This window comes from Mastigoproctus giganteus, chromosome 8, assembly GCF_048544385.1.
Source record: "Mastigoproctus giganteus isolate SK-2022 chromosome 8, ASM4854438v1, whole genome shotgun sequence".
NCBI lineage: Eukaryota > Metazoa > Arthropoda > Arachnida > Uropygi > Thelyphonidae > Mastigoproctus > Mastigoproctus giganteus.
The window spans coordinates 163429517-163443697 of NC_143582.1; the positions used below are offsets into that span (position 1 = coordinate 163429517).

Here is a 14181-nt window from a genome sequence, read left to right on the forward strand (position 1 = left end):
GAAAAAAGTTTCCAATAACTTTTGCATACTAACACTAGCCATCGCTTCTTGTTTCGAAAATAATTTCCAAATTATCAAATGTACACGTGAACACAAAATGTCATTGTCGTTCGCATGAAGTTGAAACTTCACAATAATTCAATTCCCGCGCTTTCACTAGCAGCAAGCCCATGTCTGGTCTCAGAGGTACATGTTTCAGTAGTAGCTGTCGTCGCCTGCCTCAGCGAATGAGAGAAAAGCACTGTTCAAGAGAAGCATCACTTCCTTAACTGCAAGCGACAAAAACCACTTGGCGAGAAACTTCGCTTTGGAATCACTGTTTGTGGACAAGGGCATGACTGCAATTGACTGGAAAGAAACCGAAAATTCAGAGAGAAAATAACAAATTCTCCTATGTTGAAAAGTTGTTACTGTAGGCTTTTCGAAAAAAAAAAATATTTCCACATTAATTTTTATTAGTCATGTCTAGTACATTCAAAACTAAGTCTGCTATTTGTGCAGTGTGCTGTTAAGGAGAGGTACCATGCTGTGTATTTTGTCTCCTCAAAAACTAATAAAATACTCTAAGCCAGTCTGTAAATGATACAGTTTAGCTATACTAGAATTTGCATCCATGTTGTACAGCACAGACAATACAATAAAAATGTGCTGTCTAATTAAAAGATTCTTTCAAATTGTACGGCTGCCACCATGAGTTTCCCTGTGTTGCCTTACTACTAATAATAAGCGTAATGTTACTTATTAGTAATGTGTTACCTCCCCCAGCCGTTTCGGAGCTTGTTGGCAGCTCATCAGAAAACCCATTGACGGTTTTAATTACAATGAGAGATGCCGGATCTCCTGCAAGGTCTTTCAGAAAGTGATTTTTAGTAATGTTTCCAGGTAGGACAGAGACACTGAAATGTCTGTGTATAAAGTCAAAAGGTTACCATAACACTGAACGTTACGTTTTTTCTTCTTTAAAGAATTAGTCTAGTTACTTTTATTGTCAGACTTATTGCTTTATTACCAAAAATGTTGATAATAGAGAGCTATTAATTGGGATGCTGAAAATAAAAAAATAAAAAAAGACAGCGGCATGCAGATCACATTTTAATACGTAAAAACAGCATATAACAGGGGTCGGCAACCTTTTTGAGTGAAGAGCCATTTTTAATCTAATTAATTAAAAAAAAAAAAAAAAAAAGCTCCGAAGAACCGCATTCAGCTGAAGCTGGGGGAAGAGGGGTGGGGAAGTTTTTTTTTTTTTAAGAAATGTAAAGGTGTTTTATTAAAAAAATATATTTTTTGAAATATTATTTATTAATAATATTTCTAATTGTGACTTTTGCTGCTGAACTTCTTGAGCGAGTCTTTCAACATCAGTCGTGTATGCCGTAATTTTCATCTTTAAACATGCTGAGAAACTCGCATTGTTCAGTTTCTTGATTTTTTTTTTTTTTTTTTTTCAGTTCATGGTCGAAAATATTTGCCCGCAGATATTCGTCGTCGAACCAAAAACTGAGAGAAGTCCAAACGCAAGTATTTTCGAATTTATATACGTGTCCGGTAAGCTACACCACGCATCGAACACAATTTGGTCTTGCTTTTTCAACTCGTCTATCGATATCCATTTATGTAGAATTGAAAGGGCAACCTTTTGCCTCTCCAAATCCTCAATTTCAGTTTTAAGGTATTTTAGTCTTGCACTATACATGTCCTTGATCTTCAAGTCCTCTTTGCTTCATGTGGGCTAAAAGTTAAAGATCCACAGGTTGCCGACCCCTGGTATATAATCTTCATAGAACACCTTACGCCAGTTTACGTGAGCAGAAATATTTCTCCAGCAGGACAGTTTTCTAATTAGGCAAGTAATGCTGGCTTTCATGTACGAGCGCGAACATCTTTGGAATTCAACTCACGGTGATCATTCTGGTGATCTGCGCTGATCAGTCCATTTAGTGTTACATTGTTCTCTCTAAATTAAGTCATAACACATCGAGCTTTGTGACAGAAGGAAATGTCCTCTTCAGTCTGCGCGATAGTGTCACCAGTATAGGAAGAGCAGCAGCGTCAAGAATGATATAGGGTATACTGTATTTCCAACAGAGTAATACTCACAAAAACTAGTGAACAAAACCAACCCACCAAGCGAATCTAAGAAATGGCTGAACGGTGCTTTACAGATATAACAGAATGATGCATTTCTTTGATTGACGCCACATGCCGCGTTTTATTTTTAACTGATCAAAAAACACCGCATAGTGAGGTCAGTCGCTCATTTTAAAATAAATAAATTTTCTGTTTATACTCCGGGACGACCAAACGGTCAGAGGAGTTCACAAGATAGAGAGAATACAAGAAATAGCACCATATTTAGCAGTCACGGGCTTGAACTCCGGTCACTCAAGGCACGTGTACTTATGCACCCGCGCGCCTGACCACTAGGCTACGGCGGCCTACCTCCAGTTCCTCCTATCATAACATTACCACACTGTAGCTGTTCATGAGTTCTCATTCGAGTCCTGGGTTGACTCCCTAAATGGTTGGTTATTTTGTTTTTGAGCCAAATGAACTAAGATTATGAAGCGTAAGTGTACGTATAATTTCTGTAAACTAAGTGTATTCTTTGGTCGGTTTCCCCTTTTTACTGGATGAGGAATCTGAGTGTCCGGGTGGAAAAACCATGTAACCCTCTGCCGAGACCGCCTAATTTGGCCACGGTTTGGGGAAAAAAAAAAAAAAAAGCCCTAAAATTCCTCCTCTTTACAGGATTCGAATACAAGCTTTTATACTCAGTGTAGAAAGACAGCGATCGCGACAGCTATATGGGAAAATTTTGTTGATGCAGTATGCTTTATGGCAACTGATCCTGTACGTTAAAGATGCCTACAGTGATTCACACCCAACTGTTTTCGAGGATTTTTTGTTGTCAAAATAAGCAGTTACCCTGGTCAAGTTCAACTTGCATACAGCGTTGCGGACGAAGGTTCTGCGTACGTTGAGAAACACAATCTGTTGTGTGCTAAGTCCAGTCTTATGGCATCCCATCACTCATCCGCGTTTAAATTCGCTGAGCTCTTTTCCACTTGTCATGTCGATTGATAAAGGTTATCTTTACCTTCTTCAGCATAAAGAATAGAACAGAATACATGTATAAACAATTTTTTTATATTCTGGCACGACCGCATAACTCAGTGTTGTTTACAACTTATCATTTTGACAAGAATATTAACATTAACCGTATTTAACAATCACATGAATTTTGACTTTGACCACTCGGCTACATCAGACCATGTTCTACCAAAATGCCCTGTACATTTTCACAGAACGTTTATTCGTTCATGCCCTAATGCCTTAGTTAAAATACTGTATAGAGAACGATTACATAGGGAATTGTACTCAGAAAATTCGAATGGGGATCAGCATAGCTGGGTCCATGTATTATAGTAAGGTTCCAAACGGATAGATAAGTTAAATTCCCGTACCCTTCCCCCTCATTGGTGAATGCCAATAGAATATACCTGCATAATAATATGATGTTTAGATACTCACATAAAACTATCAAGTGGGTTTTGTTTGTTTTTATCATTTTTGGAGTAACACAAAGTATTTCTGGACATTTTTAAACTGCACTTCGATGCTCTTATGGATAATATATTATGGTACTAATGAATGCTCATCTGGGCCTGTTAATTTATTTTTATAGTATTTATTATATGCTCTGTCATTTCAGTTTTTTTTTTTTCATTTCAAAACAATGATAAATAACTGTCCTTTCATAGAATTACCTCGGCTTAGAGGAAAGGTATGTTTCACTGTCGCACTTTGTTGTCCTCGTTTGTGAAATTTGATCAAACGTTGTAACAAAAGTTGAACAGAAAGTGAGTTCCTGGCTCGTGTCTTCTACCCTAGAGACCACTAGCTTCTGTTGACTTCCAAGATAGGCTTACGCAGGCTAGCGTAGTTTCCCAGCTTGATTCGATTACCGTAATATCATTACTCCAATTAGTGGTTCGAGTCAACATGAAGGCAGGCGGACAAAGAAGTTTTGCAGGCAACTGGGTAGCCGGGTCCGTGGATTATTTAACTGCAACCACGTGATCGTGGATGGTACGATGTGGATAATCTTAAGTGCATAGACTAATATACTAAAGTAATCGTTTTGAAATATTCAAATGCGTGCTGGACTGGCGGTGAAAAAGAATTCAAATATACATGGAACACCACGTGGAAGGGCACAGTGAGTTAAATAAAAATTACGCTACTACGAACGACAACAAATCGAAAATTAGTTGTGTGCAATTCTTTGATCTCTGAATTTCTGTCGTTTGCCTTGATTATAACTATATACCATACCAGGTAACACATGTTGAATTTGGATGCAAGTTAGAAATCGATTATTCTGAATAACCAATGGTGAGAGAGAGAACAAAATTAGGAATATCTACTGGTAACTGAAATGTTTTCATAAGCATACTGCTATAAATAGTAAAGCAAGATATTAAAAGTATCTGTACTTTATTTCGTCTTGCTGGTTGGCCTTAAATGTGGAAGAATAAAAGTTTAACTATTTTGTAAAGAGCGAAAAAAAAAATACTAAATACGCCAGTTAACGCATACTGTTAGCATTACAAATCTGAAACTGAACTTTCGCCTAAGTTTTTAATAGTCTAAAAAGGTACCTTCCAGTTACCCGTAACTGAGAAACAATTTTTTTTTAAATGATAGAAATCGATATTTGTAGAATATATAGGTTATCCTAGAAGTTCCATCCTATAATTAGATTGAGACTAAATGAGTAAATAGATAAATCAGACATTCTAATGTCTGATTTATTTTATTTATTTATTATTATTTTTTCCCACTTCACAGATAAAATCTCCAACGAAAGTCATCAATAGCTTTGTGATGCGCCGCATGGCCAAGTATACGGACAAACTCTTAAGAAATCCACGAAGTGATAATCACAGATCTGTTCCCTTCTACTCATGACGAAACCCATTCAGCGTAAGAGAAGAGAGAGAGAAAGTGGGGGGTAAAAAACAAAAAAAAAAACAAAAAAAAACAGGAGTGTCGTCTTCTATGTAAGATGCAGTTTGTTTCAGAATCCCAGTATCACATTCAATTTGCCATACTTTTGTCATACTTTGCACTGCTTCCTGAATAAACGTAGCCACTTTCTGTTCGAGATAGCTCAAAACCTCTTCTAGGCTTCGAAGAGCTTTTTTTATACGTGTTATAGTCGTTTTTTGATAAAGTATGCATAGAAAATTAAATCTTTCACAGTAGGCCCAAGTTTGCTTTTCTTTTTCTCCGCTCCTTCAAAGCAGGTTTCATTCTGGAAGATTTAGATTTTAAAAATGTGTTTTTTTTTTTTGCCTGAGAAAACATCAAAACAGAAAAAGGAATTTAACATGGGAGGAAACATCTGGAACTCTGCGTATGTGTTGTAATACAAGTGCGGACATAAGCCCCAAAAGTGCCATCAAAGACGAGAAACGGAGAATCTGGAATGAACTTGTCAGTGTGTGGCAATCACGATGGGATTCCAGTACTACTGGTCAAGTCACCCGCTCTTTTGTTCCTGCAGTTACCTTCCCTCTCAATAAGAACGTCTGCCAATGGTGTTCTCCCAGCCTAACAACATCGTATATACTTACTGGGCACGGCTCCATCAACTCCAAACTATTTCAATTTGGCTTGTCTGACACCAATCTCTGCTTGTGTGGTGCTGAGGAAACCTGGACGCACCTTCTGTATCGCTGCACCCTCTACCACGATGACAGATCTACACTACAAGCTGCTGTCAGCAACTTCTCTGAAGGAAATGAAGTGGCGCTGACTGAAAATTCTCAATCGTTCTCAGCTCTACAACAGTTCTGTTCTGCTGTTTTCACCAAAAGAAAGCAACTCTTCTCAAGTTTATCAACATATCAGCAACAAGGAACCAAATCCAACACCTGCAATGTCTATCGATATTTCTTAAAACTGATATCGCCTGCCATCTACTTTTTTTTTTTTTTTTCATTTTATTTAAGCTGGTACCCCAGTTTGGGCAGCTGTGGATACAGGATTAGCTAACACCCATTGGTATAGCACAGGGGTGGGCCACAGCCGGCCCGCAACGATGTTGAATCCGGCCCCCTCGGTAAATGCATAAATATAGAAAATCCATACCTAACTACACTCGCCGTAAACGTTCGGCTTAATTCGGTTCAATCGGGAATCGCGGCCAGTACAACAGTAACCAAGTGATTCTACGCAGCGTCAAAGAGTTATTTCGTAATTATTATTGTAGCATCGATCGAACGAAGTTCCTTTGGGTTTGACTTTTTATTGAAAAAAATAATATTGGTGCGAGATATTTTATGTTTTATGCCTTTTCTAATTATTACAATTTTTAATTTAATATAATTTATAGCCCATAAAATGAGCCAATTAAAAAAAAAAGAAAAATTGATGCCGAATGCCGCATTTTCAATGATAATTGGACATTCAGATATTTTTTTTAAAAATACATTAATAATTTGGTAATTCAAGTAATATAACATTTTTTAGGTTCTGATTTTTTTTATTAAATCGTTCAATCTATTCCGGGCCGCATCATGATGCGAAAATTTCATTCGGCCCGCATCATGATACGAAAATTTCATTCGGCCCTCTGACGAAAAAAGTTGCCCACCCCTGGTACGGCACTTCCTCCAGTGGGTGCGGTTTTCGTTCTTCCTAGGACAGAAAAGACTGCTGTCTTGTGGTCCCTGGGCCACAAGTAATACTTCTAATTAGTTGCGTGATGGATTTGCTGTGAACATGTTACATGTTCATTACACTTATAACATTGTAATTAACACGATTATATGTATATATCATAGTATATATATATATATATATATATATATATATATATATATATAGCGGATTTGCCAGTTTCTGGCTAGGGGCCGCTTGTTGTTTTGTTAATAAAGAAGATTGTCTGATTTATAGGACAAAAAGAAATATACCAACTAAAATATTTGGAGTAAGGTCTTGTCCAGAGAGAGGTCGAATATGATAAAAGAGGAACGGGTTAGAATTTCAGATCTGCAGGGTCGCTGGGACAGTTCCGATGTCGGGAGAGCGACTTATCTCCTGATTCCTAAATTTTCCTTTCCCGCATTGTTATCAATGCGGGAAAGGAAAAATTCGCCAACTTTTGGTCTGTATCAATGTATGATATTAACAGAACATGGTTTGAGAAGGCGACTTTTTGAGTTGCAATTAGAAGAACAAGATCCTTGAGGTAGATGTGGGGAGCCTGAAACTTCTGTTCACATTTTGCTATATTGCCCGTTGTTATGTGAGATGTAGATCCGAGATGTTTAGTCGGGTTGGTGTAATGGAGGAAAGTGACCTAAAGAGGTTCTTTGAAGTGAGAGGGGTATTATGAGGTTTTTATTAGCTTTGTAAAAGAAACTTGAATGTATAATATACGTAGCGTATGCAAAGTGATAGTTATATTTATGGCGTATACTGTATATATATGTTTTTAAATGTATAAAGTTTCGCCAAATATTTGTAAATAGAGAGTTTGTTTATGAGTTAAAATTTAGTGTTTTTTAAATAAGCTAATGCATGCTAGATATAATGACCGTAACTGCCCCACAAAAGGCTGAATTTCAGTCGGTGGGGCGGGCTAAATGGTCAAAGTAAATTAGATTTTGATTGTGATGTTTTTTTTTTTTTAGCGTTAATGAGCGATTGCTCATGGAACGCTTTAGTATAAATGATGATGATGTGTGCACCCGTTTATGGTGGCAGTCTTCCCAGCACTCCGTGGGAAGTCAACAAGACGACGCTTTGGGTCGCAAGAAGCGTTTATCTTGTTGAAAGGTTGCAAATAGTTCGAGTCTCAGTCCTCTCATGGCCTCCAGACTCGCCCGATCTCATCACAGTTCAGCCTGAGGGACGTCGTGGAACGGAGCTTTCGGCGCCTGAATCCAGTAACACACCCGACAACTGCAAAGCAGTGTGGTCGGCGTGGGTTACTTTAGAATATATTTTTATATCCTACAGACCAGTGCTTCTAGCAAGAGGGATGGCGAACCAATAGCTCGCATAGGAATATACACGGGCGCAGGCCACCTATAACAGTTAATATCATGTCTTTAAATTAGGTGATATCCATCAAGAAATAAACTTTTCTAACGCTAACACCACGACAAATGAGCATTACGCTACAAACCGTTTACCTGGAGAATTCTTCTTCACACGCACAAGGAACAGAACAAGAATTACAAATATGCGTTTTTCAAACTACTTAACGTCATGTCATAAGAGACGTCTCTGTCTAGCATTCTTGCAGCCTAGTATTGTTGATCTACTAAAATTAATTTATCGGGTGTATAAAGTAACTTTATGTTAAGTAATAAATAATCTATTTTAGCACTTTATTAAAGTGTTAGAATAGATTATTTATTGATAAAAAACATTTTTCCTCTGAATACAATTTTGTTTTTCGATCTCATCTGCCAATATGGCTGTGAAAACCTTATACAGACGTGCAGAGTTATACAGAAATGAAGACATCATTAGAAACTTATTAAGCACTGTTACGTTACTTATAAATAAAGACTGCTTACTATTTTAGTAATTTTTTTTTTTTTTTTTTTAAATAATATGCGAAAATTGTTATATTTTTATTTCAATTTATTTTTGGTCCGCAAGGCGGCTTGCGGACAAGTGATGGCGAACTTTTGTTCGCCAGTTTAGAATTTGTGTGAATGAGATTAACATTTTATCTACATTTCTGTTTCTGATAGGTTTGGTTTCAAAATAGAAGAGCGAAATTCCGGAAACAAGAACGCTTAAACCAACAAAAACAAGCACAGCAAAACACTCAAAAGGCCCCAGCCGGTGGCAGCACGACATCGAACAACACTGGGGTCACAACAACTGTCACAACCTCCACTACTAGTACAACAAACTCAGCCAACTGCAAGGACCATGGAAATGAAAATAAAGTCAATTCCTTGATGCCTCCACCCTCCGAAGCCAAGTCTTTAAATGGTAAGTGCTATTAGAAACTATATATGCATTTGAGTTTGCAGATATTGACTATCGGAATTAGTGTGAAAGCAGCTGCAGACAAAAATGCTTTGATATTTAACTGAAAATGACAGATTTTAAATCGTTATATAGTGCAGCAGTTAACACTCAGTTCATATGCAAATTAAAATGATGCTCAGTAGGAATATCGTGGAAACGAATTGGGTGCCTTATGTAAAGAAGAAAATTTATACAAGGTACTCTTTGGCTGAAATGGATCTAGCTGTTTTTTTTTTTTTTTTTTTTGTGCGAAAATTTACTATCTGTACCCTGGAACTCATGATTAGTACACCTTAAATTGAGTGCTGGGAGATTCTGTTTCTGGTGTTTTAGCTTTATAGTTAGCTCCGGGATATCCTGTTTGTTTTGTGTGATTTTGGCTACCCAGGAATGATAATTTTCAGGTTGACAATTGGAGTTATTTTCAGGATGGAAATGGATTTCTAAAACTGTCTGATACCTTGGAATTCTCTTTAGTTTTCATAATGGCGCCTATGGCTTTTCTAACTATCAACTTTGTTTTTTCACAAATACTGTGTGCTCTCCGCAAATACTGATTTGGGAAGGTTTTTAGTTATATTTTTGGAAACATGGGCGGCCGTACGCAGTCAGGCAACTATATTTGACTACAAAATTGTACTGGCATAGGTTTATTTTCATAATTTTTGCTGTTGCTAAAAAACAAACATTGGAATGAATTTTCTGGCCATATTATCTTCTTCCTCTACTACAGTGGTTCCCAGGCTACTGAGATCTACGGATCCTTTCAAAAATCAAAAAAAAGTTTACGGACTCCTATATATAACATATGCAATATGTTATATATATATATGGTCGACCGCTGTTTCGCGGACCCCCTGGAACTGGTCTACGGACTCCTAGAGTTCCACTGAAATCAGTTTGGGAAACGCTGCTCTACTAGACTAGGAAGGCGTAGAGGCGGGAAGTTTTGGCACTAAAACGTTACAGGAGGCTGACATACTCTACGTGACATCATCTAACTTATGTCTACTATTGGTTTAGAATTACACTGGAGAGAACATACATTGTGAACTGACATATTGCATATATGGTATTTTAAACTGTCATGGTTACCTGGAGATAATCACGATCCAATATGAAATGATGCTTCAGTATTTAATGTATCATCGTAGGAGAACTCTCCCTGATAGGGGGGGGGGACAATTTTACTTATGATCTATAGTGGCGGACAAAAAACTGCATCACCTTAAAAAAAAGTAATATTTTTAGTAAGACGTATAAGATATTGTTTGATTACAGTTATTTTGTTTATCGCAAAGCAAAGGTATTGCGTCAGACAGTAATTGCAAGGTATTGCGTCAGTCGCTTCTATAAATACGGCGTTGGAAGGGTATACACGCTCATTAGTATCCTGTTTTGCGGAGGTGTAAGCATGGCTCCATATGTTCAGTTGACACCAAGAAAAAAAGTGTAGCTGTTGCTCTGTACCAGGAAAGGCTTTCTACGCGTGCTATCGCTGATAAAATAGGCTGCCACCAGTCAACAGAAACCGGTGATGTGAAGAGTTGCCATACAGTGCTCCTGTTCTAAAACTGGACTTTGACATGGCCTCTGGTGTTGAAACAAGTGCACGAACTATCCAAGGACGGCATTCGGAATGTGGTCTGCATGCCCCTATGTCAAAGAAGAAGCCTTTGTTAACCCAAAAAATGAGGAAGAGCAAGAGACTGGCTTGGGCTAAAACGAATGTTTCATGGACAAAAGATCAATGGGACACAGTCATCTTTTCTGAAGAATCGAAATTCAATCTGCATGGATCGGATGGGAAGCGATATGTCGGAAGATGAAAATCGGAGGCATGCCATCCTGACTGCATAACACCGATTGTAAAGTTCCCTGGCGGTCAGATGGTCTGGGGATGCATAACAAGCAAAGGGGTGGGGCGAATTAAGTTTATTAACGGAACGGTGAATGCAGAAACCTACACTGTTACCTTGGAGGAGTACCTCAAAACCCGTAATTAGGGATCATCACCACACACGTCCAAAACTGCATTTTTCAACAGGACTCAGCACCTTGCTGCACAGAAAAATTGGTAAGTTTTATGCTATTTAGATTTAATGATGGGTTTGTCTTCTTGTCTCAAAACATACATACACCAATGTTTTACCTCATTTTGTTCTCCTTTAAGGTGCAAGTCATACCTTAGAAATGCTGCCATTATTGTTTGACTGGCCCGGCAACAGTGCAGATTTGAACCCTATTGAAAATTTCTGGTACATAATGTAGTAGTATTAGTGGCATGTGATGCAAGAAAGCAAGTGTATTTGCTTATGCAGCATCAGCCAAAAAAAAAAAAAAAAAAATTTTAACACAACCATTTCCTCTAAACGTTTGTCCAGTTCCTTCTTAAATTTATTTATTCTTACAACTTCCACAACGACAAATAGAAGTTTGTTCCAGCAATTAACCACTCGCTGGCTAAAGGCAAATTTCCGCACATCTATTCTACATCTATCTTTCCTTAATTTGAATTTATACCCCTTTAGGTTCGTAATCTGAACAAGTGGAAGAATCCCATCAGAATTCAGGCGTTCTGAACCCCATTCAAGGCCTTATACACCTCAATCAGATCACCGCGCAGGTGCGCCATTGCAATTTGTCCTTTGCAGCCATTTTCCGTCTCCAGCCATTGCAATTTGCAGAACTTAAGCCTCTCTTGGTAAGAGGATCCCTTCATTCCCCTCACCAATCTTGTTGCCCTTCTCCGTACACGCTCAAGCAAATCTACATCCTTCCTAAAATGAGACCTCCAGACCTGTACGCAGTACTCAAGGCGTGGCCTGACCATTGCCTTATACAGAGGGACAATCACCTCCTTCTCCCTGCTAGCAAAATTCCTATATATCATTGACAAAACCCCATGACCTGCCCTGGCAGCCTGTCTGCATTGCTCAGAAAACTTCATATCTGACTGCACAATTACTCCCAGGTCTTTTTCATTTTCTACCACCTCAAGTGTAGTACCACACAGTTGGTACGTTTCTCTGGGGTTACATCTACCCATATGCAGTACTTTGCATTTGTCAAGGTTAAACTTCAATTGCCACTTCTCAGCCAATCTGCCCAAATTTTCTAGATCCTGTTGCAGTAACAAACTGCCATTACTGTTATTAACAACCCTGCCAACCTTTGTATCATCTGCAAACTTCGACACTAAGCTTTTGTATATTTATCAATTGATATTTATCAATATCAATTGATAAATATACAAAACAGTGGACCCAACCCCGAACCCTGTGCGAATCCACTAATGACATTAGTCCACGAAGAGCAGCACGCATTGATTACCACCCTCTATCTTCTCCCAGTCAACCATCCTTTTATCCATTGTAGCAAATTACCCTTAATACCATTCTGCTCCAATCTGTACAGTAGTCTTCCATGCGCAACTGTGTCTAAAGCTTTCCTGAAATCCAAGTATATGATATCAAAATTATTTTTTTGCATCAAGTTCCTTTGTAACCACATCATAATATCCTATAAAATTTGTCAGACAAGACTTTCCCTTAACAAACCCATGCTGTGTCTGAATTATTGCTGCAGTCTTGTCTAGATGATCCTGCAATGCTTCTTTAACCAGTGACTGCATTATTTTACCAGGAACAGAAGTTAAACTAACTGGTCTGTAATTCTCGTGTCACCCTTCGATCCCTTTGTGAATTGGGGATACATTTGCACATCTCCAATCCGTGGGGACCTCCCCTGAGTCCAATGATGCTCTCATAATTATGGCTAAAGGTTTGCTTACTTCCTTTGCCGCCTCCTTTATAATATAACTGGATAGATCCCATCCACCCCAGGTGCCTTTCTTATGTTTAACTTCAACAATTTCTCCTCTAGTTTGCTCTCAGTTATTACAAAATCATTAAGCACCCTGCTACAATTTGATAACCTTCTGCAATTTTCAAGCCTTAATAACTCCCCATGTGTGAATGTAGATGCAAAATACTCATTCAGTTTGTTCGCTATCTGAGTAGGATCATCAACAGTCGAACCATCGATATCAAGTGGACCAATCAGATTCATCCCCTTCCTTTTATAGTTTATATAAGTAAATAAATCCTTGCTGTTTGTCTTAGCATCCTTTGCCAAAGATTTCTTGTAATCTGCCTTCGCCTGCCTAACTTCCTTTGTGACTTGATTACAGGCTAGTTATATCTGCCATAGGCTTCTGTGTCGCCTGATAAGTTATATGCATCCCATGCATTTTTCTTCTCCTCAAGAAAATATTGAGGACTTATTTTGCTGATTTACAATACATAATACTATTACGTTAACTTGTCATTTCATTTTGTACACGTAAATGCAATAAAATGTATGTTTGGTTGGCATGATTTCTGATATTTCCATTAATTACTCATTTTAACCTTTGGGAAGATATTTATGTATGGCAATTAGGTATATCAGGTGGAATCTTTTTATTAGATTTCATTCAAAGATATATATATATCCCATCAAACAAATGAATTTCGAACGTTTCTGCAATTCACAATGCAGCACAAAACACATTATTTGCAAAATTCACAAGTGATGCAGTTTTGTTTTGTTTTTTTTTTGTCCGCCACTGTACAGTTACAAGAGAAGGATGAACTAAATAGACTCAGGAATGAATTCTTGAGAGAGTGGCAACAAAACTGGTCTACCTTTGAACTTGGTCGGGTTACAAATAAATTTATACAGATTGTTTCAGATTATAATAAACACCTTAATTGGTTTAACCCTGGATTAAACACCACTTTTTTTTTATTTTTTTTTATTACAGGTCATGGTAGCCTGAATAGTAAACTATTTGCTTTGGGCTTAGCTAACTCTCCACTTTGTCATTGCGGTGTTCCAGAAAGGGTGGAGAAGCTGATATTTGACTGCTATGCATATCCAGACATTAGAAACGAATTACAGCTTTTAACTGGTATTTATGACTCAGATAATATTGCTAGGTTTCTTGAAAATAAGGAAGCTTTATGGCATTATCTACTTTTGGAGATAAATTATTCGAGAGAAGGAAACGTATTGTTAATATTGAAGTGTTAGTATTTTAAACAGTTAAACTAATAATATTTTGTGGTTCCC

At 37.8% G+C, this 14181-nt stretch overlaps 1 protein-coding gene across 1 annotated transcript in view; it reads left to right on the top strand.

The window, feature by feature from the left end:
• LOC150081976 (uncharacterized) overlaps positions 1 to 14181 on the top strand; it is a 181749-nt gene that overhangs the window by 125843 nt on the left and 41725 nt on the right. Inside the window, exon 3 of the mRNA XM_090380386.1 lies at positions 8781 to 9027. Coding sequence (XP_090236512.1) covers positions 8781 to 9027 — 247 coding nt within the window. The remainder of the gene's footprint in view (positions 1 to 8780; positions 9028 to 14181) is intronic.